Source organism: Budorcas taxicolor, chromosome 13 (assembly GCF_023091745.1).
Source record: "Budorcas taxicolor isolate Tak-1 chromosome 13, Takin1.1, whole genome shotgun sequence".
NCBI lineage: Eukaryota > Metazoa > Chordata > Mammalia > Artiodactyla > Bovidae > Budorcas > Budorcas taxicolor.
Window position 1 is genome coordinate 60,900,283 of NC_068922.1, and position 20,769 is coordinate 60,921,051.

Below are 20,769 nucleotides of genomic sequence, written 5' to 3' on the forward strand. Positions count from 1 at the left end.
CTCAGCATACCTCCTGGCTCTGCCTCTTGGCCAGCTGTGTGACCTTAAAGCGAGTTACATCATCTCTCTGAGCCTTGGTTTCCTTATCTGTAAAATGGAGGTATAAAAGTCCCTGCTGCCTGGGGTTATTGTGAGGATGAAATCATGTAAAGCACCTAGGATGCATGGCACCTAAAAAGCCCTCAGTAAATGTTGTCCGTGTTACTGTCCTGGTCAGTCAGATTTCAAGTCTTCCGTGCTGACTCAACATTGCACGTGGGGTGTTTCTAACAGTCACATGCAGAAGACCAGATTTGACTGTGTGGTGGAGCATCTGTCCAACCTGGTTTGCCATTAAATGATACTGAGCCTATTCCCACCCAGAATCCTGGGCTGAATTGAAGTGAATGTGTGGAAATGAGTAGTGACACTGGTTTGCAGGTGATGCCAGAGGCTGTGGGTCCTTTGACACCACGTGCCCTGTGTCTGCAGGTCCCTCTGCCTGTAAATGCTTCCCTTCCTTGTACACAAAGCAGACTCCTCAACTCAGTCAGCATTTATCTGGCTCCTGCTGCATACCAGACCCTGTGCTTGGCCTTCACAGCTTTGCTTAAGTAATATCTGCTCTAACCACCTCTGACACTCCCTGCTTCCTCGAAGAAGTAGTATGCTGTCCACTTTCACTTGACTCCCTTGTACATAATCATGATAGTTTTTACAACTTGTGGGAAACGCAAGCCACAACACTAAATACTTCCAATGCAAAAATCACTGAATACTGACAACCCATTTTACAGCTGAGGAAATTGAGGCTCTGAGAAAGAAAATGACTTGCCCAAGGTCCCGCCGCTGGGAAGAAGCAGAGCTGGCAGTGGGGCTGGGCTCGCTGACATCAGAGCCCTCCCTCCACCATGGGGTACTCGTGCCACGTATTGCGGCAGTTCTACCACGGGTCACGCTACTCGGGGATATTCTGTTTACATGTCAAGGTCTTGGCCTACCTGCCTGTGAACACTTTAAGGTCGGGAGCTCATTTAGTTGTGTGCCCACCCTGCTGCTACACAGGAAATACAGTGACTCTATGGAGGTCCACTGAGAGTGCCATGAATTTGCCCACTCCCTACCACACAGTCGGAGAAGGCAATGGCACCCCACTCCAGTACTATTGCCTAGAAAATCCATGGATAGAGAAGCCTGGTAGGCTGCAGTCCATGGGGTCACTAAGAGTTGGACACGACTGAGCGACTTCACTTTCACTTTTCTCTTTCATGCATTGGAGAAGGAAATGGCAACCCACTCCAGTATTCTTGGCTGGAGAATCCCAGGGACGGGGGAGCCTGGTGGGCTGCCATCTATGGGGTCTCACAGAGTCAGACACGACTGAAGCAACTTAGCAGTACCACACAGTGCTGCTAAATGCAGAAATCAAGGGCTGGGAGGAAGGAAGATGGGGCTGCCTCTCTGTGTCATAATTGCTCATCTACTCCTAGTGGAGCTGCCAGAGAGTGACTCACACAGCTACCTGGTCCTTCCAGAGGGAAGGATCTCCCTCAGCCCTGCCTGGGCTGCAGGGCTATAATGCAGCCATGCCTATTTTGGGGTTTGGCTTAGGGCCTCCCCACTTGCCCCTCCCTGATAATCACAGCTCCTTAGACAGCCACAGTACTTTACAGTTTGCCAGGCTCTTTGACATCTCATTTAAGCCTCTTGGCCCTTTTAAGTGAAGTTGCTCAGTCATGTCTGACTCTTTGTGACCCCATGGACTGTGGCCCACCAGGCTTCTCCATCCATGGAATTTCCAAGGCAAGAGTACTGGAGTGGGTTGCCATTTCCTTCTCCGGGGATCTTCCCAACCTAGGGATCGAACCTGGATGTCCCACATTGCAGGCAGATGCTTTACGGTCTGAGCCACCAGGGAAAGCTATAGATATTGTCGTTCGGTTTGACAGATAAGTGAACTGAGGCTCAGAGAGCACACGATCTGCCTGAGTCACCCAGCAAGCCATTGTTAGAGCAGTCACTCTAGGTGCATCGTCATGCAGTGACGGTCGCTGGGTCCTTGTGGACTGTGAGCATAGAAGTGGATGGAGAGCATCATGGTCCTGAAAGCTTTTGACTTTTAGATTTATATTTTAAATGTTTTTTTAATATAAATTTAAACAGAATTATTGGAGAAGGAAATGGCAACCCACTCCAGTATTCTTGCCTGGAAAATCCCATGTCAGAGGAGCCTGGTGGGCTACAGTTCATGGGGCTGCAAAGAGTCAAACACGCCTTAATGACTAAACAACAACCAGAATTACACCAATATAGATTTTCATTAGGAAGTCTTTTTGTCATGAATTCCATGGAGCTAATTTAACTTTCTGTGTAGTACTGTTAATTCCATTCCCCTTTTTTTTTTTCCATTTTAATAGTACTGAACTGATTTTGCTTGCATTCAGTTGTTTCATGTAAGTATTTATTCTTCGTCAGCTCTATACCCAGATCCCATTGCTGCTAACTATTGTATCTGCCATTGTGAGTTTAACTGTGGCTTGTACTCTGACCAGATTCATTTTCCCAGTCACGCTTCTTGAGTTTGAGTTTTGTCAAGATTTGCTTCTCCGTGCAGTTGTTGTCTCCCCAATGCTCAGTTTTAGCCGTTGTTAGTTTTGTTTTTTGGTTGGTCTGTTTCCACGTAGAATATTGACTACCTACTGGATAAAAGACTGGCTGTCTTTATGCCTTTATCTGTAGGGAAACTGGCAGTAGCCCTCATGCGGCTGAGGGCTGCTATCCTGTCGCCAGGGTCCAGTGTTTTCTCTTCCAGTTGTTAGGTGCCCACTGCCTCTGCCACACATGCACTGGGTCCTCCCAGCACTGTCCCTGTCGGGGTCCCAGTCTCTTCGATGGCAAGTCGGTGGTGGGATCAGAGCACCCTGCCCCAGGGTGGGTAGACGGCAGCCCTGGCAGAGGGAGCAGCACTAGCAAAGCCTTGAGTCAGGAAAACATGGGGGCCCCTGAGGCACCTCAGCGACCAGGCAGAAAGCGGGGAGATGAATGAGCTGTCGTGGCACCAAGTTCCCACCAGCGTCCAACCCTTGCAGGCCAGAACCACTCCCTTCTCTCAGCACGGCCTTCCTTTGGTCTAGAACGCCTCGGACATGCCCGAGACCATCACCAGCCGGGACGCCGCCCGGTTCCCCATCATCGCCAGCTGCACGCTCTTGGGACTCTACCTCTTTTTCAAAGTAAGTCCTTTGTCACCTGGTGTGTCATTTGGTTTAAAAAACTTTATTTTATTTTGTTCTGTTTTTCCCATCACAGGAGACATGCATGTTCATTTATAGACAGTAAAGAGCAGAAAACTAATAACAATTCACCCCTCAACCCACTTCCCTGCTGTGATGTCGGGGGGCTCCTTCCCACCAGACTTTATTTCCCTTCTCCGTGGAGCTTTCTGTTCTGTTCTGTTTTGGTTTCTGTTTTTGTACTCTCCATGTTGGGGTGGGGTATAGCTGTGTCTCAGACATACCTCTATCATACTAATTGCTTTTCTTTTTTTTTAAATTTATCGAGGTTTATTTTCCCAATAAAAGTTACACAGGCTCAGTGTTGAAAACCTGGAAAACACAGAAAAGTAAAAAGGGGAAAACAGCAGCCATCCAAAACCCCCCTGCCAGAGACAGTCACAGAGCCCCTTTGGAGGTGTGTCCTTCCTCTGCTGCTCCCGTGCATGGTTCCTCCGTAGCTGTGACCACGTGGCGTGTTCAGTCCTGTAGCTGCTTCCCTCACTTCACATTGAAAGCATCATAAGCATTTTCTCATGTACTGCAGACTCGCAAACTTTTTATCTTAGTCTAACATGTACTGTTTTCTGATGACGAAAGTAATTTATGCAGAAAACAGAGGAGAAAAACACACAGGTCATCACCATTAACACCTTGGCATCTCCTTTCAGACTTCTCATAAGCATGTTTTCAACGTAATTATAGTCATTTTATAACTTTTTTTTTAAAATAACACAGTACAAGCACTTTTTTCCTGGTCATTGAAACATTTTCAAGGACTTTTTTTTTCTTTGCCACCCTTCATGGCCTGTGCATGGTCTTAGTTCCCTGACCAGGGATTGAACCTGTGCTCCCTGCAGTGGAAGTGCAAAGTCCTAACCACTGGACCACGGGGAAAGTCCTTCCTTAAGGGTCACTTTTCATTTACATTTTAAAAATACATGTATGTAGTTAAAAAAAATTTTTTTTTTCAATCTAAGAGGAGATGGAAATAAACCATAATACTCTCCCCACCGTAGTTTCTTGTGAGTTATTCTGTTATGCATAGATCCACATTTATGTAAAAATTTTCAAACAGCTATATATACATATCAAACATATAGTTCTTATCAGGGAGATATTTTTGTATGAGCACCATCAGCTCTGCCTTGTTCTCTGTAACAGCTGCTTGTGGTTCTGTTTCACGGATGCACCCTGAGGGGCATCCGGCGGTGGGAAGTCCCAGCATTGTAGCCGTCTGTGGGCATCGTCGTGGGCGCCTCTCAGCACAGTCACATGTTGTCAGGTGTATCTGCAGTAGGGCTACCAGCTCAGACAGCATCTCCACGTGGTAATCAGAACAGATTGTGCCACATCCTTCTGATTTTACCAGTTTACGTGCCCTCCAGCAGTTACAAGTGTGCTGGCTTCCCTGTACTCCCACCTACATCGAGCAGCATCAAAATCCTTTACTTTTACCAGTCTGTGGGTGAGTCAAAAACAACGCCTGTTTCCAGTTCCATCGCTCCCTCGTTACTGGATCAGAACCACCCCTTTTAATGATTTCAGAATATCCCTTCCAAGCAGATAACACCACGGCTGACTGACAGCATCGCCCTCACTTCACACAAATAACGTAGTTCTGATTTTTACTCTTGTCAGTAAGAAGGCATCAGGTAACATTAGGTGTTCACTATTTTTTCTTTTCCTTTTTTCCTGGACCTCGGGAGAAGAGGTGGATTTCTCACTTGCTTTGGTGCACAGCACACCGCCATCAGCCACACCAGGCTGCCCTCCTTGTTTTCTTCACCCCTGACACCCATCTCCATTTTCCACCTTCATTTCCCTTCACCAGACGCTCCTGCCCTCATGCGTTTGTGTCGTTGGATGTATGTCTTTTTCTAAAGCATATGGTCTGAGTGTGTCTGTGTGTCTTTGGTGAGAGTCTCGTTCCCATACGTAGCACTGGGTCCCTTTCCCTCTCCCCTCTACTCTTGCGATCTCTCTGTGGCTCCATGTACGTGAGCGCGGTGCATCCAACTTGGCTTTTGGCAAAATTCTCAAGTCTCTACTAAGTGCTAGGAATACACACCCAGGCCTTTGCCTCAGGACCATCCAATATTTTCAGTATTTAGGATTCTCTCCTTAGGCTAGATTTCCCAGAAAGGAATTTCTGGCCGCAGAGGGTGTGAACATTTTTATTTAAGGCTCCAGACACCTGTTGCTCAGCTTGTCCTCCTCTCCAGGCAGGTAAGCCCCAGCCTGCCTTGTGCCAGAGGACACAGTGTCCATCCCCACCACGTCACCAGAGTGTCATGTTGTGATTTCTGAAAGGCAGCTGCCTGGATAACACAGGCACCAGTTTCTTCCCAAACTCCAGACTGACCACTGGATGTGGCTTGTGTAACAGTGGCTCTCACTTTCTCACTCGGCCCCTTTCCTCCTCTCCTGGTTAGGGCACCGGAGTTGGTTGCATTTCCCAAGATCATAAAATTTACCTTATCATACCTCATTTAAACCTGATTGTTTTGAGGCAGCTTAAATCCAATAGTATAAGGAAAATGAAGAAATTGGGGTAAAGGAGAAAAAAGAATAAAATAGTAGAAAGCGAGGAAGCTTTGGGCGAGGACCCTACCCCGACCCTGTGCTCTAGACTCTGCAGACTTATAATACTCGTGCCAGAAGTGCCTCTGACACGGGTATAGCCCTGACTTCTAGCAGCTGAAGCACAAGTTCAGAATTGGCGCACAATTCGTAGGCCACACAGTCAAGCTGACCAGAAGCTCAAAGACATGGCCAGAGGGAAATTTTTCCCCACGGCCTGTGTTGAAAGAGAACTGTGGTGGGGGAGCACATCCTTGCGCGTTAACTCGGTCCACACGCCTGTGCGGGTGGGAGCGCTCGCCCTGTGGCCACTGATGCCAGTCTACGAGTCTCTGTTGAGAACTCACACACTGGGTGCTGTGCTGGGTGCTGGGCACTGCAGTGGGGAAAACAGCTGGCCCACCCCTGCCCTCCAGGAGCTTGTTAAGTGGTGCAGACAGACGCCAGTCTAGCAGTCAGTAAATAAACATGCAGTGAGAGTCCTAGGAAGCGCTGTGGAGTCGAGGCCTGTAGCACCAGAACAGCACGGAAGGACCTGCCCCTGCCCAAGCCCCCACCTCAGACAGCAGCCCCTTACCTGCCTTGCTGCTCAGCCGAGAACCCTAGACACGCCCTCCCCCCACAGCCTGCAGCCCTGGGCACGTCCTACTTCTCTGGCTCAGACAGCTGGAGTCTGACCCCCCTCTCGTCATGTCCTCCATCCTCTCACATGCAGTGCCCGCCTCGGTGGGCTGTCACCTTGGACTTCTGCCCTGTGGGGTGTGCCTTCCCCACAGCTGCAGAGGAATCCTCTCAGGCCATCAGACCAGGTCACAGCCTTGCCCTCAGCCCTGCAACACCAGCGTGTCTTACCCAGACGAAGCTAAAGCCTTTATCACGGCACTGCAGCTTCTGTCTCCCTCCTGCCGTCCCAGCCTCGTCTCCCTCCTGCCGTCCCAGCCTCGTCTCCAGACGCTCTGCTTCCTCCCTCAGCTCCAGGCCTGCAGACCCTCACTGTTGCCTGCACACGGGAACACAAGCCCCCTCAGGACGCTTCCCACCGCCTCCAGGGCTCTTCCCCCAGACATCCTCACAGCCGCTCCCGTACTGCCTTCGGGTCTACTCCTAGGTGAAGTGTCGGAGGCTTTCCTGGGCCATGAATGACAGTCCACCCCACTCTGCTTACACCGCAGTGCTTTTCTCAGCACCCATCTCCACCTGACGGTGTGTTGCACGTTCATCCCTTGAGATTCTCCCTCTCTGGTGCCTGAACTCCGTGAGAGCAGGGACTTTTCTGCCTCTTCCAGTGCTGAGCATGGCGTATGGCACGTAGCAGACGGTAAACATGAGCCGAATTAATGAAGATCATGTCAAGGAAAGCTGCTCAGAAGCCCAAGTGAGGAGAAGAGAGCTCCCCAGACAGAGGGACATGTGTGCAGGCCGCCCACGGGTGGGAACGTAGCACACCAAGCTTGTTAAGTGGTAGAGACAGACACCAGTCTAGCAATCAGTAGATAAACACGGCACGAGCTGCAGCCAAAGAGGCCTGCGGTGGCCACCACGAGGACACGAGGAGCCAAGGAGAGGATGTGGACTTGAGCAGGGAAGCTCAAGCAGGGAACTTGCTGAGAGGTGTTAAGCAGGGGAGCAAGGTGATCAGACAGGCGTTTAGACAGATCCAAGAAGAGCTTTGTTTGAGAGTCATCAGTGGCCCCGTGTCCCACCCCACAGCACATTATTTCCCCCCCAGTAAGAGGGCCTCACGATAACAAAAGACAATACGATTCTGTGACCGTGGAGCCTTTCCAAAGTCCAGAGTTAACAACATGTGGCCACTGGCTCTGGAGCCCTGTGAGAGAACGTTCCTCAGGTTCACCCAAAATAAGACCCCGAAGCAGCTGTCAGGGCCTGCCATCAGAGCTTCAGGCATCACTGTGGGAGAGGTGGCCCAGGAGAGGGTGCAGAGTGAGCAGGGCGCAGGTGACTCGTAACTGGGTGGCCACCCACAGGCTCCCTCAGCTTTTGAGCAGAGAGAGGAAGCTTGGAAGTTTGTTCTGGGGTTCAGACGGCTCTTGGGACTTCGAACGTCAGGCTCCCCTCCCCTGTGACTGCCACACACGCACACACACACACCCCATTGCCTGTCTCCAAGTAGAGCCACCAAGGGCACACCTGCAGGCTCCTTTAGTCAGTTCAGTTCAGTCGCTCAGTTGTGTCCAACTCTTGGTGACCGCTTGGGGAGGCATATCTGAGGGCTTGAGGGTCCTTCCCTTTTTCCTGTTGCCATAGAAACTGAAAGCCCCCCATCCCAGTACCATCTGAGATTCTTCCTAACACTGTTCCCCAACTCCAGAGTGGGGAGACCATCTCCAGAAGAAAAGCGGGGAGTCTGGTTTCCTCATAGCCTCCAACAACCCTGATGTCCTGTTTCTCTTTGTATCTCTGCCTCAGATATTCTCCCAGGAGTACATCAACCTATTGCTCTCCATGTATTTCTTCGTGCTGGGAATCCTGGCCCTGTCCCACACCATCAGGTCAGAAGGCATCTCTGCGACCTTTGAAGCAGCTTTCTCAAGAGCCAGTACAGGGTCTCGGATGAGAACATGACCTTTGGCATCATTCAGAGCCAGGTTTGAATCCTGGCTGTCAAAACCCAAGGAACTTTTTCCCTGTGTTAAACCATGGGTAACCCTGCACGAGAACCGGAGCCTCTCTGGGCCACGGTTTCTTTCCAAGGAAGGATAAGACTGTCCGGTGGGTGTTTGCCACCACGGTTGTTAGGAAAATTATCTGTGAACAATAATGTCGTGGTAGTTGTCACAGTACTGAGATGAGTGATGCCGGTGCCACCTGCTGGGTGTCGTGGCTGCTGCGCACGCGCTAAGCTGGCTTCTTACTTGTGGTCTCAGCTCGTAAGAGCAAGGGAGTATTGAGAGAAGTTAGGAGCACAGGCTCCGGAATTTGACTACCTGACTTGGATCCAGACTCTGCCACTTAATAGCCCTGTGACTTTGGGCAGGTTACTTAATCTCTCTGTCCTCAATTTCCTCACCTGAATGTGAAGGAAAATGATCATACCTTTCTCATTGGTCACGTAGAAACTTTTCAGTAGCTTTTCGAGTGTTCAGTAGCTGTTAGCCATTGTTGTTATCATTGTAATCTGTTGCTTTTAATCCTATGACACATTCAGAAACTGAAGCTCAGAGAGGTTAAGAAATTTGCTAGGATGACACAGCTGATCAGCAGCAGAGCAAAGATTCAAATCTAAGTTTCTGTGGCCGCAGAGCCCATCCTTGTTTCACTGCCACCCTGTTCAGATCGTCACGTGCTGTGTCAGTTCAGTGGGGATGAAGGAACTAAACCAGGAGGCCTCAGGTGGGGCTGCTTACCCAATGGGAGTGGGGTCCCCAGCCCATCCCCTGGCTGTGACTGCAAAGGACCCCAACCTGCTTCCATCTGGCCCCTTGAAGAGGTACAGCCTCAGGCTGAGGTTTCAGCCTGAGGTGGTCAGCAGACCAGGAGAAGTTCCCGGAAGGCGGGAACGCAACTTGAACTCAGCTCCAAAAGGTAGGAATGAGGGAGAGGCCGGGCCAGGAGCCAGAAGGTCTGTGCGCATTGTAGGTGCAGTCAGAGAGGAAGAGCGGGATCCTCAGGGAAGCCCTGGGAGTGGGCGGAGTTTGGCCTGGTTCCTTGAGGCAGGACCTGGGAGTCAAGAATGTGGGCCCAAGAGACAGTCAGACCTGGAACCAAGGCTCAAGTTACCCAAGCTCTCTGAGCATCAGTTTCTTCACCTGTAAAATGGAGATACGGGGAGTACCTCCTTGGAGGGGCGTGGGAAGGTTCAAGTGAGCATGTCTGTGACATGCCCAGAGCGAGGGGTGTCAGACCTGGAACCAAGGCTCAAGTTACCCAAGCTCTCTGAGCATCAGTTTCTTCACCTGTAAAATGGAGATACGGGGAGTACCTCCTTGGAGGGGCGTGGGAAGGTTCAAGTGAGCATGTCTGTGACATGCCCAGAGCGAGGGGTGTGTCCAGAGCCCACCAAGAGTGAGAGCAGCTGGCTCGATTTCACACAGCCACATGGGGCCGAGTCAGTGTTGTCTTCCACTTCACCCAACTTCACCCACAAGGCCATGCTGTAGGGCCACACCCCAGCCCCCCAGTCCTGGAGATCCTGGCTGACGAGCCCAGCAAGATAGTGGCAGACCTCGTCACCCATCCCCAGTGGACAGACCTCTCCTCTCCTGGTGGACCAGGTGAGGGAGGTCATTTCCCATGCTGGTTGTGCCAGTAACTCAGTTGTGTCCAACTCTGCGACCCCTGGACTGTAGCCCACCAGGCTTCTCTGTCCATGGCGATTCTCCAGGACAGAATGCTGGAGTGGGTTGCTATGCCTTCCTCCAGGGTATCTTCCTGACCTGGGTTTGATCCCGTGTTGCAGGTGGATTCTTTACTGTCTGAGCACCAGGGAAGCCCAAGAATACTGGAGTGGGTAGCCTGTCCCTTCTCCAGGAGATCTTCCCAACCCAGGAATCGGACCAGGGTCTGCTGGATTGCAGGCGGATTCTTTACCAGCTGATCTACCAGGGAATCCCATGCTGGTTAGGAGCCCCCCAGTTCTAGTGCATCCCACCCCCCTCAGCATCTGCAAGAGTCCTTACCACAGCCCAACCACTGCCTTAGCATGAAAGAACCAAATATATTTTGTTTGACCAGGTGCTAAGGAGTTGATTATTTCATTGTATCTCAACAGTCCTGCAAGAGAGATCACCAGCCACCTGCCCAGCAGGATATTTTGAACCTTTGTCATTTTGACACCTGAGATCTTTCTTTTTTCCTTTTAGGACAGTAACTGAGAAACATTGTCCAAAATTTCTCATGGATTAACCAAGAAAGAATTGTCTATCTTTGAACCAGTTCATAATTTTTATTTATTGATATCAGCAGAAAATAGAACCGAAGTCACTAAAACTGCACGTGGTAAAATTTGTCAGTGACTGTCATTATCTTGAGACGATTTAGAGCACACAGTGTGACTTGGGAAGATGAGACCTTGTGAAAATGATGACTGGCCATGGGCATAAGGGATACTCACCATTTGGGGTCCAAGCTATCCTCTGAAAAAGAAATTGATGCAGACTGAAAAACTGGGATGAATGGGATGAAAGAAAGCCTTGCTATAAAATGTACAGGGAAAAGAACTGAATCAGATAAAAATAATGTTAGCAGAAAAGGGGGAGGACAGAATTTAATTGTGCTATTTAGATAGTTGATCTAAGAATTAAATTTACCTTCCTTTGATCAAATGAAATTTTCTTAAGTATTTTCTCCTAGAAGTCTACAGTATTGTTAAAATTTTGGTTAGTTTGTATGTATCCCCAAACATAGTCAGACCTTCCTCAGGATCCAAACAAGGACTGCAGGATCAAGACAGGAAAACTGAGGCTCAGAGAGCATCACAGCCTTCAGGAGCAGAGTGGTTTTGAGCACGGGTCTAACTGTGCAGCCAGGTATTTTTTGTAGTTTGGGGAAAAATGAAGGAGAAGAGAGAGCTTAAAGATGGGGCCTGGGCACGCGCTCTCCGATGGGCCTGTGGTTTCCTGAGGACAGGCAGAGAAGGGGTTTGTCTGCTGAGAGGCTGTGGGGGCTGAGCCCCAAGCCAGGGAGTCCAGGCTGCGGCGTTTATGGGATTCCTTCCACTTCCCCAGCTGCCGTGAGCCTCCCAGGGAAGAAACCACAGCCTGAAGTGTTACAGCAAAGTGAGGGCCCACAGCCTGCCTTCACCCGCTATAGCCACCAAGACTCAAGCCTGTGCCAGTACCCTGCCTGCCAAGGGAACAGGGCAGCTTATTTTTACCACCTCTGAGCTCATATCCCACCTAGCTGACCTTTAGAGGATAAGGTCCCTAAGACCACGATGTGCAACCCCAGGAGGGAAAGGCCACACACCAATTTGCCCTTTGCTTTCACCCCCAGGGGAGAAGGGCAGCAGGATGTGGTTTCCCAGCAGAAAGCAGTGACCTTTAGGCTTGATGTGAGCCATCTAGGGCTGGAAGGAGTGAGTCTCCGCCTGCTACAAAAACCTGCATTCAGAGGTGTTCAGCAAGCATTTACCAGCTGCCTCTCAGGACCCCTGCCCATAAGGCAGGCTCACGCCAGCCAGGTTGCTTGTCTCTTGCCCCGTATTATCCAGCAGCCCCTCTTCTTGGGATAACAAAGACATCTGTCTAGAGACTTCATACTTGGAGTTGAAGCTGCAGTTAAGCTTATAGGGTGCCAAGCATTCATCTAATTCTCTTAATGATCCAGTGAGAAAGGTATTGTTACAGTGTTCCAAATGAGGAGACAGTTGCAGGGAACAGTTAAGTAACTTTGCCAAGGTCACACAGCTCAATGGCTGGGCCAGGATTTGAATCCAGGAAACCTGGCTCCAGAGTCCATGCTCTCAACCCCTTGCCCTCTGCTTGTCGGGCTCCTAAGGTGCACACCAGGCTGGAGTGAAGGGCTTAGCACCTCAGGCCTTCTCTCTGCCTCTGCACACACCCTCTGGCTTCATGGTCCTGAGACGTGATTCAGCGAACTGAGCTGAAAGTGGCTTCCAGCCTCATCCCTCCCAGCTGCTGCCTCCCCCCTGCTCAGAGCCTGTTTGTGGAAACCCGCTCCCAATTGCATCTTGTATCAGTCATGTCTACATAATCACAAGGCCTTGTCATTCATCCCATAGCTCTGTAGACGGGGAGGGATTGGCTGTGTGTCGAGTGGAAACTAAGGCCCAGAGATAGTTCTTAATCCACATTTTCTTCCTCCAAGCTCCAGGATCTTAGAGAGCTCCCTTTTCCCTGCCTTTACCTCTGTGCCCTGGGTACCCCTTGGCCTGGGTCCATTTTCCTTTAGCTGGGAGCACCATTGTGGATTTGCCTGCTTCATCAGTCATCAGTCTGATCTGGTGTTGCTGAATGCTTTCAAGTTCAACCACCTGCGATGATAGACATTGAGTATTTATGACCCCTGTTGAGGATCTAGCACTGGGCTAAACTTCTCCCTCTCCTTCTCCCCTACTTTCACAGCAGCTCTTTGAATCAGGTGGTATTATCCCCACATTCAGCAGAGAGACTGACCCACTAAAGTAAGGCCAGGGCCTCACGTGGCAGAGCAGGTGTCAGGGCTGGGCCACCCTGGTTTGTGTCTATTCCATGATACTGCTTAGTATCCACACCCAGGCTGAGCCAAAAGCCCTGGTTTTCTGTTCCTGCTCCGAAGGCAATCCAGAAAAGAAAGTCTCTGCTCCCTGCCAGGCCAGGAAGTAGACCATGCTGAGTAATCAGAATGCTTCCAGAGACGAGGCCAAGCCCATCCTGAGCCACAAATAGGCCCCGTGGAAGGAGTGAATGTGAGCCCGCTCTCGCCCAAGGGGCTGTGATTCATCTCACTCATCAAGTCCAGCCGAGTTTGTAAAAATCCCAGGCCTGTCACATCATGGAGTGTGGTGACCATCAGGTCATCTGACTTAATAGATCTGGAAGGGAATCGAGGAATATGCATTCTTTTTTCTTCTCATGTTTAATTCCTTTTATTTGTATTACGAAGCTGACACCATGGTTATTACTCAAATTAGAGGTGACAATAGCTTATACTGTTCCCATTTTGTCTGTGTTGGCACAGTTTATATAATAGTTAAGGAATCATCTAGAAGGAATTGCTGCTTGCCAGCATCTCTAAGTGTTCTGGGAAACTAATAATTAAAGGAAATGGTCAAAACAAATCCCCTCAAGAAGAATACTAGTCAACTCAGGCTTGCTTCAGGTCTGCTAACTGCTAAAGTGTGCTAGATTTTTGCAGGGTTTAAAAAACATATTAAAGTAGTTTCAGACACTTACAAGGGTTTTTTTGGGGGGAGTTCGACCCCTGAGTCAGGAAGATCCCCTGGAGAAGGAAGTGGCAACCCACTCCAGTATTCTTGCCTGAAAAATCCCATAGACAGAGGAGCCTGGGGCAACAGTCCAAAGGGTCGCAAAGAGCCACTGAATTCCAAGCACACACACAAGAGGCTACCTGTGAAAGAGTAATTAGATAGCCACTTTAATGGGAAGTCTCCAGTAGCCTCAGAACGCAAAGGAACACTGCAGCTTTGATTTGTCACACTGCACACACCTGGATTGCGCTTGAAATAAACAGACTTCTGAGAAATTGGAATAGAGGGTTTACCTTTTTGCTTCTAGAGTCAACAGCAAAACTCACACCACCTCACTATCTGCCTCTCTGCCTTGAACCAGGAGAAAGGGCTGCGCATCTCATTCCCTTATGAGTCTGCCCACAGTTTGTGCACATGGCTTTACTGTGGACCAGGCTGGGTCCACTGCCTTGGGCTGGGCAGGGAGCTGGCAAGGAGGATGTGGTTTATCTGGGGCCATTTGCGGCTAATGGGCCCCTCTCAGCTGATGGCCTTCCAGCTTCCTCAGCAATATGGGCCCAGGCATTCTCACTCTAAAGAGTCACATCTCACTGGGCTACTAGTCTGCCCCTTATTTCAGCTCTGCTGTCTGCCTAGACTCAGAGGGTCTCCTTGAAGAGTGAGGACTTAACCCTATGCGGGCTTAAGCCAGAATATGCATTCTTGACAGGGGACTCTCATATAGATTGTGGATAAATCAGATTTTGGAATCCATTGCTCTCCTAAAAACTGTTTTAGGTGAAAGTCTGCCTCTTTTGTGTTTCTTGGATAATAACTAAGAGGCTGCATGGAAGCCGGAATCATAGAGACCTAGGTTCAGGTCTCAGCTCAAGATACTGACTTCCCATGTAGCCCTGGGCAGTCACTTGCCCTCTGAGGGCCTCTGTTTTCACATCTCTACAATGGGCACAATAACACCTACCTCTCAGAGCAGCTGTGAGGTTGTTGGGAGGTAACAGCTTGTAAACAGATGTCTGGGGTTGTGGGACCCCCACAGGGGCTCTGTTTGCCAACCTGCTTTGTCTTTCCTTTCAGCCCTTTCATGAATAAGTTTTTTCCAGCCAACTTCCCAAACCGACAATACCAGCTGCTGTTCACACAGGGCTCTGGGGAGAACAAGGAAGGTCAGTGCTGCCGCCGTCCCCTGCCTTGGCCGTATCTTGGGTGTCTTCCCACTCCCCTCTCCTCCCCTTTGTTTCTCCAATACTGGGACTCCCTGGTACAGCGAGTGGTGGGCAAGGTGGGCTTTGGGATGACATCCCCACTCTGCCACTGGGTGCTCACTGTTACCTCTGTGAGCTTTGGGTGGTTTTGTTGGGCTTTTTTGGTTTTGCTTTGTTTTTTCATCTGTAAAATGAGCATCATAATGTAGTACCTCCCTTATAAGCTTGTTGTTAGGACTGTGAGTAAGTGATGAGTAGAAAGCATTCAGCACAGCGCCTGCCTCAGTAAACGGTAAACAGTTGGCTCCTGAAGCTATTTTTATCATGTCTGTTTTTAGTGTGATTACTTCCCTAGCTGAGATTTGAAAAGGAGGTTCCATGGCTTTTGAAAAAAATGAAAGCCACAGGGAATTGGGGAAAGCCTGGGTCCTGTGAGTTAGCTAGGGTGTGGGTTTGACTGCTGTAACAGGATTATCAACAGCTTGGACAGGTGGAAGGTATTTCTCGTGTACAAGTCTGAGCTTGTGAATGTCACACTTGGGGATGTGCCCAGCACGTTCTGCCTTGTCCCTGCAGAACAGCGGTTTTATATGATTCCTTTGTGCATCTGCAGGTGTCTGTGCCCGGTCAGTGACCGTGGGGGTTTCACCTGTCTTGTGCTCTGCCACGCTTGGGTCAGCGGGTCCAGGGTAGCACACCATCGCTTCGCAGGCTGTCCCAAAGGACAGAGAGGCCTTTCCACAGGCCCATTTGGCTACAGGGGAAGCTGGAAAATGTGGCTGAGAGCTAGTTGGCCTCGTTTCCAGTTGAAAATCATCAGGGTATTGTTACCACAGAGGGGAGAACAATTGGGGCCAACCAGCAGTCTGCTACAGTCTGGAATCTGAAAGGAAAGCCTGCGCTCTGTGACCCTGGGCAGGCTCAACCACCTCTCTGAGCCTCCTCATTAGGATGAGGATAACATCAGGATGTCTGCCGCAGGCTCCCCAACAGAGCAGCCTCAGTCAGGGCGTCCCGCCTGCCGCTTCTCCGGGCCTCCCTCTCTCACCTGCTTCCTCCTCTACTGGTGACACAGGACTCCCAGCAACCTTCTTGACTCCTTTGGTGGCAGAGTAGAAAGATTCCTGAATGAACTGGGACCTTGCAAGGGCCTTGGGCTCAGTGCAGTCAGCATTGGTTGAGCACCCACTGTATGCAGGCTCTGTGCTGAGTGCTTTGTAAGCACCACCTCACTTGCTCCCCGTGGCATTCCTATCAGGGAGGTGCTGTGACCCCCATTTTTTTGTTTTGTGTTTATTTTTTTGGTCGCATCTCTTGGCATGTGGAACTTCCCCAACCAGGGATCAAGCCCACGCCCCCTGCAGTGGAAGGGTGGAGTCTTAACCCCTGGACCACCAGGGAAGCCCTGATCCCCTTGTTACAGATGAGGAAACTAAAACTCAGAGAGGGAGCCGCCTCCCCAGCTGGTTGCCCAGCTGCTAGTGCAGAGCGTGGGCTTCCAGCACCGTGGACCACCTCCCACTGACCCCGCATCAGGTCTGGGTTCCCTCTGGGCCTCCATTCCCTCCTCTAGGAAATTGAAGGGTCTGGGGTTGGGGAGGGCTCCAGTGAGCACCCCCAGCCTGTGGGTCTCTGACGGAGCCCACAGCCATGCCCTCCTCCGTCCAGGGGCTGACAGGTGGGAGGGGCAGCCCCGCCCCGGGGAGTGGACTTACCCGGCCTCTCTGCCCAGAGATCATCAATTATGAGTTTGACACCAAGGACCTGGTGTGCCTGGGCCTGAGCAGCATCGTTGGCGTCTGGTACCTGCTGAGGAAGGTGAGTAGCCAGGGCCTAGGCAATTGCGAGGGGTGGTGGAGCGCTGGAGGCGCAAGGTGGTGACCAGTGAGGTGGCCTCACTCTCCCCTTCCCCCAGCACTGGATTGCCAACAACCTCTTCGGCCTGGCCTTCTCCCTTAACGGGGTAGAACTCCTGCACCTGAACAACGTCAGCACCGGCTGCATCCTGCTGGGCGGGCTCTTCATCTACGACATCTTCTGGGTGAGTTGGGCAGGGATGTGCAGGAGGTCCAGTGGAGGGCAGCCACCTTGACCTGCAGGTAAGGCCCCAGATCAGGTCCTTTCTGGGGCAGTGCCCTCAACTGTGAAGTAGATGACAGAGCAGAGTCCCATCCCCGCTTGCCTAGAGCTCACCTTTCTTTGCCCTGTGCCTGCCAGCCGTCCTCTCTCCCTCACAGTGAGCGCAGCAGGGGATTGCTTATGCCATGTCTCTCCAGCAAGCGAGTTGAGGCTCAGAACAGCTGAGGCAGGGGTGGTTAAAGCAGATGAGTGGACACTGTCGAGCAAGACACTGACCGTGAGGACAGAGACTGTGCTGGGCTAAGGCACCTGCCGCCCTCGTGCTGAGAGGCACCCCTGAATGAGTGGTGCTGGAGGACTCCCTCTCTCGGGAAGGACAGAGCCCTGACCTGACAGGATGCCCAGCCAGGGCCTCAGGGATCCTCTACTAACGCCTTGGAATTGCCCCTCTCTGCTGCCCAGACAAGCAGCTCCAGGAAGTGTCCATTTGGCCATGTCGGTGGCCGCCTCATCTCAACTTTACATCTGCTCTGGAACCCTTCTTGGCTCCCTGTCCCTCTCCCGCCCGTCGCAGGCAGCCCCTCGTTGAGAAGCCACGCACAGCCACTGCTTCCCACCTGCCCGCACTTCCCTCCAGACTCCTCTCTTCTCCTTCTAGGTATTTGGCACCAATGTGATGGTGACAGTGGCAAAGTCCTTTGAGGCGCCAATAAAGTGTAAGTGACCGCCCCCCGCGGGAGCCCGTCTGCCCCGCCCTGGCGGCCATTCCCGCATGGTCCCTGATTCAGTTAATACCCTCCCCCAGCTGGTCCTTCTCCAGGTTCCCTGGTGTCTAGGGCCTGCTTTCCTTCTTTTTGATTTGTCGGCTGTGTTCCCACACAGCCATCCTCTGGCCACCTGGTCATAGAGAGCGGTGTCTAAAACAGCCTGTGGCAGGGCAGGCAGGGGCCTCCAGAGGAGGACACCGCCACGTCAAGACCTGGAGCCCCCTCCCTGGATCCCTGTAACACATAACCAGCAGGTGTTGTCTGCCCGACTCCTCTCACACTTCCCTGGTTGTGATTTCAGTGTATCCATTGTTATAAATATTAGAAACCTCACCTACAGACCTCTGGAAATGTTGTCATTTCACATGGCAACAAGCCCTGTGGCGGAGCACCTAGAGCTGGGTTTATGATCATTAGTGGCATCGCCAAGAGCCAGGGTTACCTCAGCCCTCCACCCCACCATTCTCAGCATGTTCAGGGGCAAAGAAGGGGAACTTTATGTCTCCGTTTCATCAGAGAGGGATGTTTTTCCCTGAATCTCCCTGCAGCCTCTCTCATATTTCACAGTCTAGAATTGGGTCACAGGCCCAAGTTTATTGTTCCTCATCAGAGGGGGATGAGAAAAAGCATGATGAGCTTGGGGTTTAAGCCTTAGACTAATCAAGAGTCACTCCCTGGCATCGCGAGACCCAAAGAGGAGGATGGAATCCGTCAGACATGATGGAAGGAGGAAGGGGGATCCTGTTGGGCAGTCAGGGTGGAGCCAGCCCCGAGAGCCGAGCAACAGCTGCGCTCTTCGTGGTCTGACTCCACAGCTGCACGTGGGTCCTCTCTGTGAGCCAGAGAGAGGCTCACAGTCACACGGCTGCTCCTAGATGCTGCACAGGGTCGCGGCTCAGTGACCCCAGAGGAAAGTTCCTCCCAGCTTTGGCTTGGATGAACCCATGGGGCCTCTCCGGGCCCAGGAACTAGGCTCTCCCATTGGGGGTGGTACAGAGGACAGGGTCACGGCCTTCTCCAGTGCTTGGGGGCAGCGTTTGGAGTTGGCAGCCTCCCAGAACCAAGGGTGTAAGGTGAGGGCAGTCGTGCAGACCAAGAGAACAGATGCTGGCCAAGCCAGAAGAGCAACTATGCTTCACATGCTGTGATGGATGAACCCAGCCAACAGGTCAGGAAAGCTTTCCTGAGTCCCAAAGAATGAATATGCATTTAGCAAGCATGAATGGCAGTAGGGGCATTTGAAAGAGAGAACAGCTTCAGGCCAGGGCTGCAAGCAGAAGAATGCATGGAGGGAGCAGAAAATCTGAGAGGGAGCATGATGACTTTAGGGGAGCAGCAAAAAAGAGGCCAGAAGCCGAGGATGGCATGCATGGAGCCCGGCTGCTGCCCAGTGGGCAGTGAATGAGCCATTGGAAGACTCGGGACAGGGAAATGACAGTCCCCTCTGGTTTCTGGTGTTTGGAATTGGGGATTTTGTCTTGGGGAGAAAGCTTGTTGCCCTCTACTGCTAAGAGTAGTCTAGCAGAGTGGTTAAGTGGACAGTTAGTGAAGTCAGAAAGCCTGGATTTGAATCCCGGATCTGATATGTACTGGCTCTGTGGCCTGAGTGGGGAGACTTCACCTCTGTGGGCACTGGTTTCCAGATCTGCCACTCAGGATTGAATGACAGCAGATTTAGGAGGGTCAGACAAGGAGAGCTGTAAATCACTATGACTGTGTATTCAAGGCAGGAAAAAGTGGACAGGGAAGGACCTCTGTACGATTCATTAGGGAAGCACAATATTGGCCCAGAACCCACCCATCTTACCTCTGTTTATATGCCATTGGCCAGAGCTGGGTCACATGACCACCCGTGGCTGAAGGGAAGTCAGGAACTCGGAGACCAGATTGTCCTGACTGTCTTAGCCTTATACCACGCTTGATTCATCACCTGGGAGGGCAGCCTCACACAGAAGCAGGACTCGGTTAGTAAAGACGTAACAGTTAAGGTTAACTGTGTTCAAATAACCTAATCACCACAACACTATGGGGTCAGTTTGGTGGTTATACCCATTTTACAGGTGAGATAATTAAGGCCCAGAGTAGTTAAGTGAACTGTGCAGTCACACAGCAGAGCCAGAATTCAGACCCACACAGTCTGACCCTGAAGCCCACATATAACTGGTGCACTTCTGCTCCAAGTCTGTCTGGGTGAAATCCAGTTATAGCTGCCCCTTGCCATAGCTGGACATACAGGGAGGCATTTTCCTCAATCTGTATTTATCCAAACAAGTTGGCCAGCAGGATTTCTGAGTAAGGGGCTGTACGCAAGGGATTTGTAGGTAGGTAGCCTCCTCATCATCAACAGATACAGAAAGCCTGTAGCCCAAGCTCTTCCTTCTTCAGAACAAGGGTCTGTCCACACCTCCTGTGGTGAGATGGAAAGCCTGTTAGATGCCAGCACCGTGTGGGCTCTTTCATCTTTTATATGCTAGGCTTTGGGGTCAGTCCCACTTAACCAAAGAGTTCTGGCTATTAAGAGGCATTGAAGTTGTATGACATGTGAGTTACAGCTCAGTAAAGGCATTAAATCTTGAGCCTAGATAATTCTAGATTCTTCCTGCTCTAACTAGCTATGATTCCAGATGGACACACCGCCCTTGAGCCCGTCACCATCCTCTCGACTCCCCATTCCCATCCTCCCACCCAGCAATGCAAGTGTGTAAGTGCCATACACCAGAGGTGGAGGCTAGGAGTGCATGAGCTGGGCTCTCACCAACTCCTCACGTCCCTGCCTCCTCCTCCAGTGGTGTTTCCCCAGGACCTGCTGGAGAAGGGCCTGGAAGCGGACAACTTTGCCATGCTGGGACTCGGAGACATCGTCATTCCAGGTGACGGGGCCAGGGCAGGGGCCAAAGTGCAGGGGGTGGAGAGGGATTCCATGGAGAAGGAGTCGTCCTGTGAAACACAGCCTTTCTCACCAGGAGAGGGAAGAAGGAGGGGTTAGGCTGTGCGAG

The 20,769-nt window shown here is 51.2% G+C and overlaps 1 protein-coding gene and 1 non-coding gene across 5 annotated transcripts in view; one reads left to right on the forward strand and one right to left on the reverse strand.

Annotated features, from left to right (window-relative positions):
- Positions 1–20,769, forward strand: part of HM13 (histocompatibility minor 13) — a 39,290-nt gene that overhangs the window by 5,255 nt on the left and 13,266 nt on the right. For all 4 annotated transcript variants that reach the window (XR_008200455.1, XM_052650800.1, XM_052650801.1 and 1 more), the window contains exons 2-8: positions 3,114–3,212; positions 8,265–8,347; positions 14,800–14,888; positions 16,660–16,745; positions 16,843–16,968; positions 17,665–17,722; positions 20,560–20,643. Coding sequence is in view for 3 of the 4 variants with exons in the window: in XM_052650800.1 (XP_052506760.1) it covers positions 3,114–3,212; positions 8,265–8,347; positions 14,800–14,888; positions 16,660–16,745; positions 16,843–16,968; positions 17,665–17,722; positions 20,560–20,643 (625 nt within the window). In the remaining variant the exon portion in view is untranslated. The remainder of the gene's footprint in view (positions 1–3,113; positions 3,213–8,264; positions 8,348–14,799; positions 14,889–16,659; positions 16,746–16,842; positions 16,969–17,664; positions 17,723–20,559; positions 20,644–20,769) is intronic.
- TRNAG-UCC (transfer RNA glycine (anticodon UCC)) lies at positions 4,075–4,148 on the reverse strand. The gene has a single exon. It is a non-coding gene; the product is annotated as a tRNA-Gly (tRNA).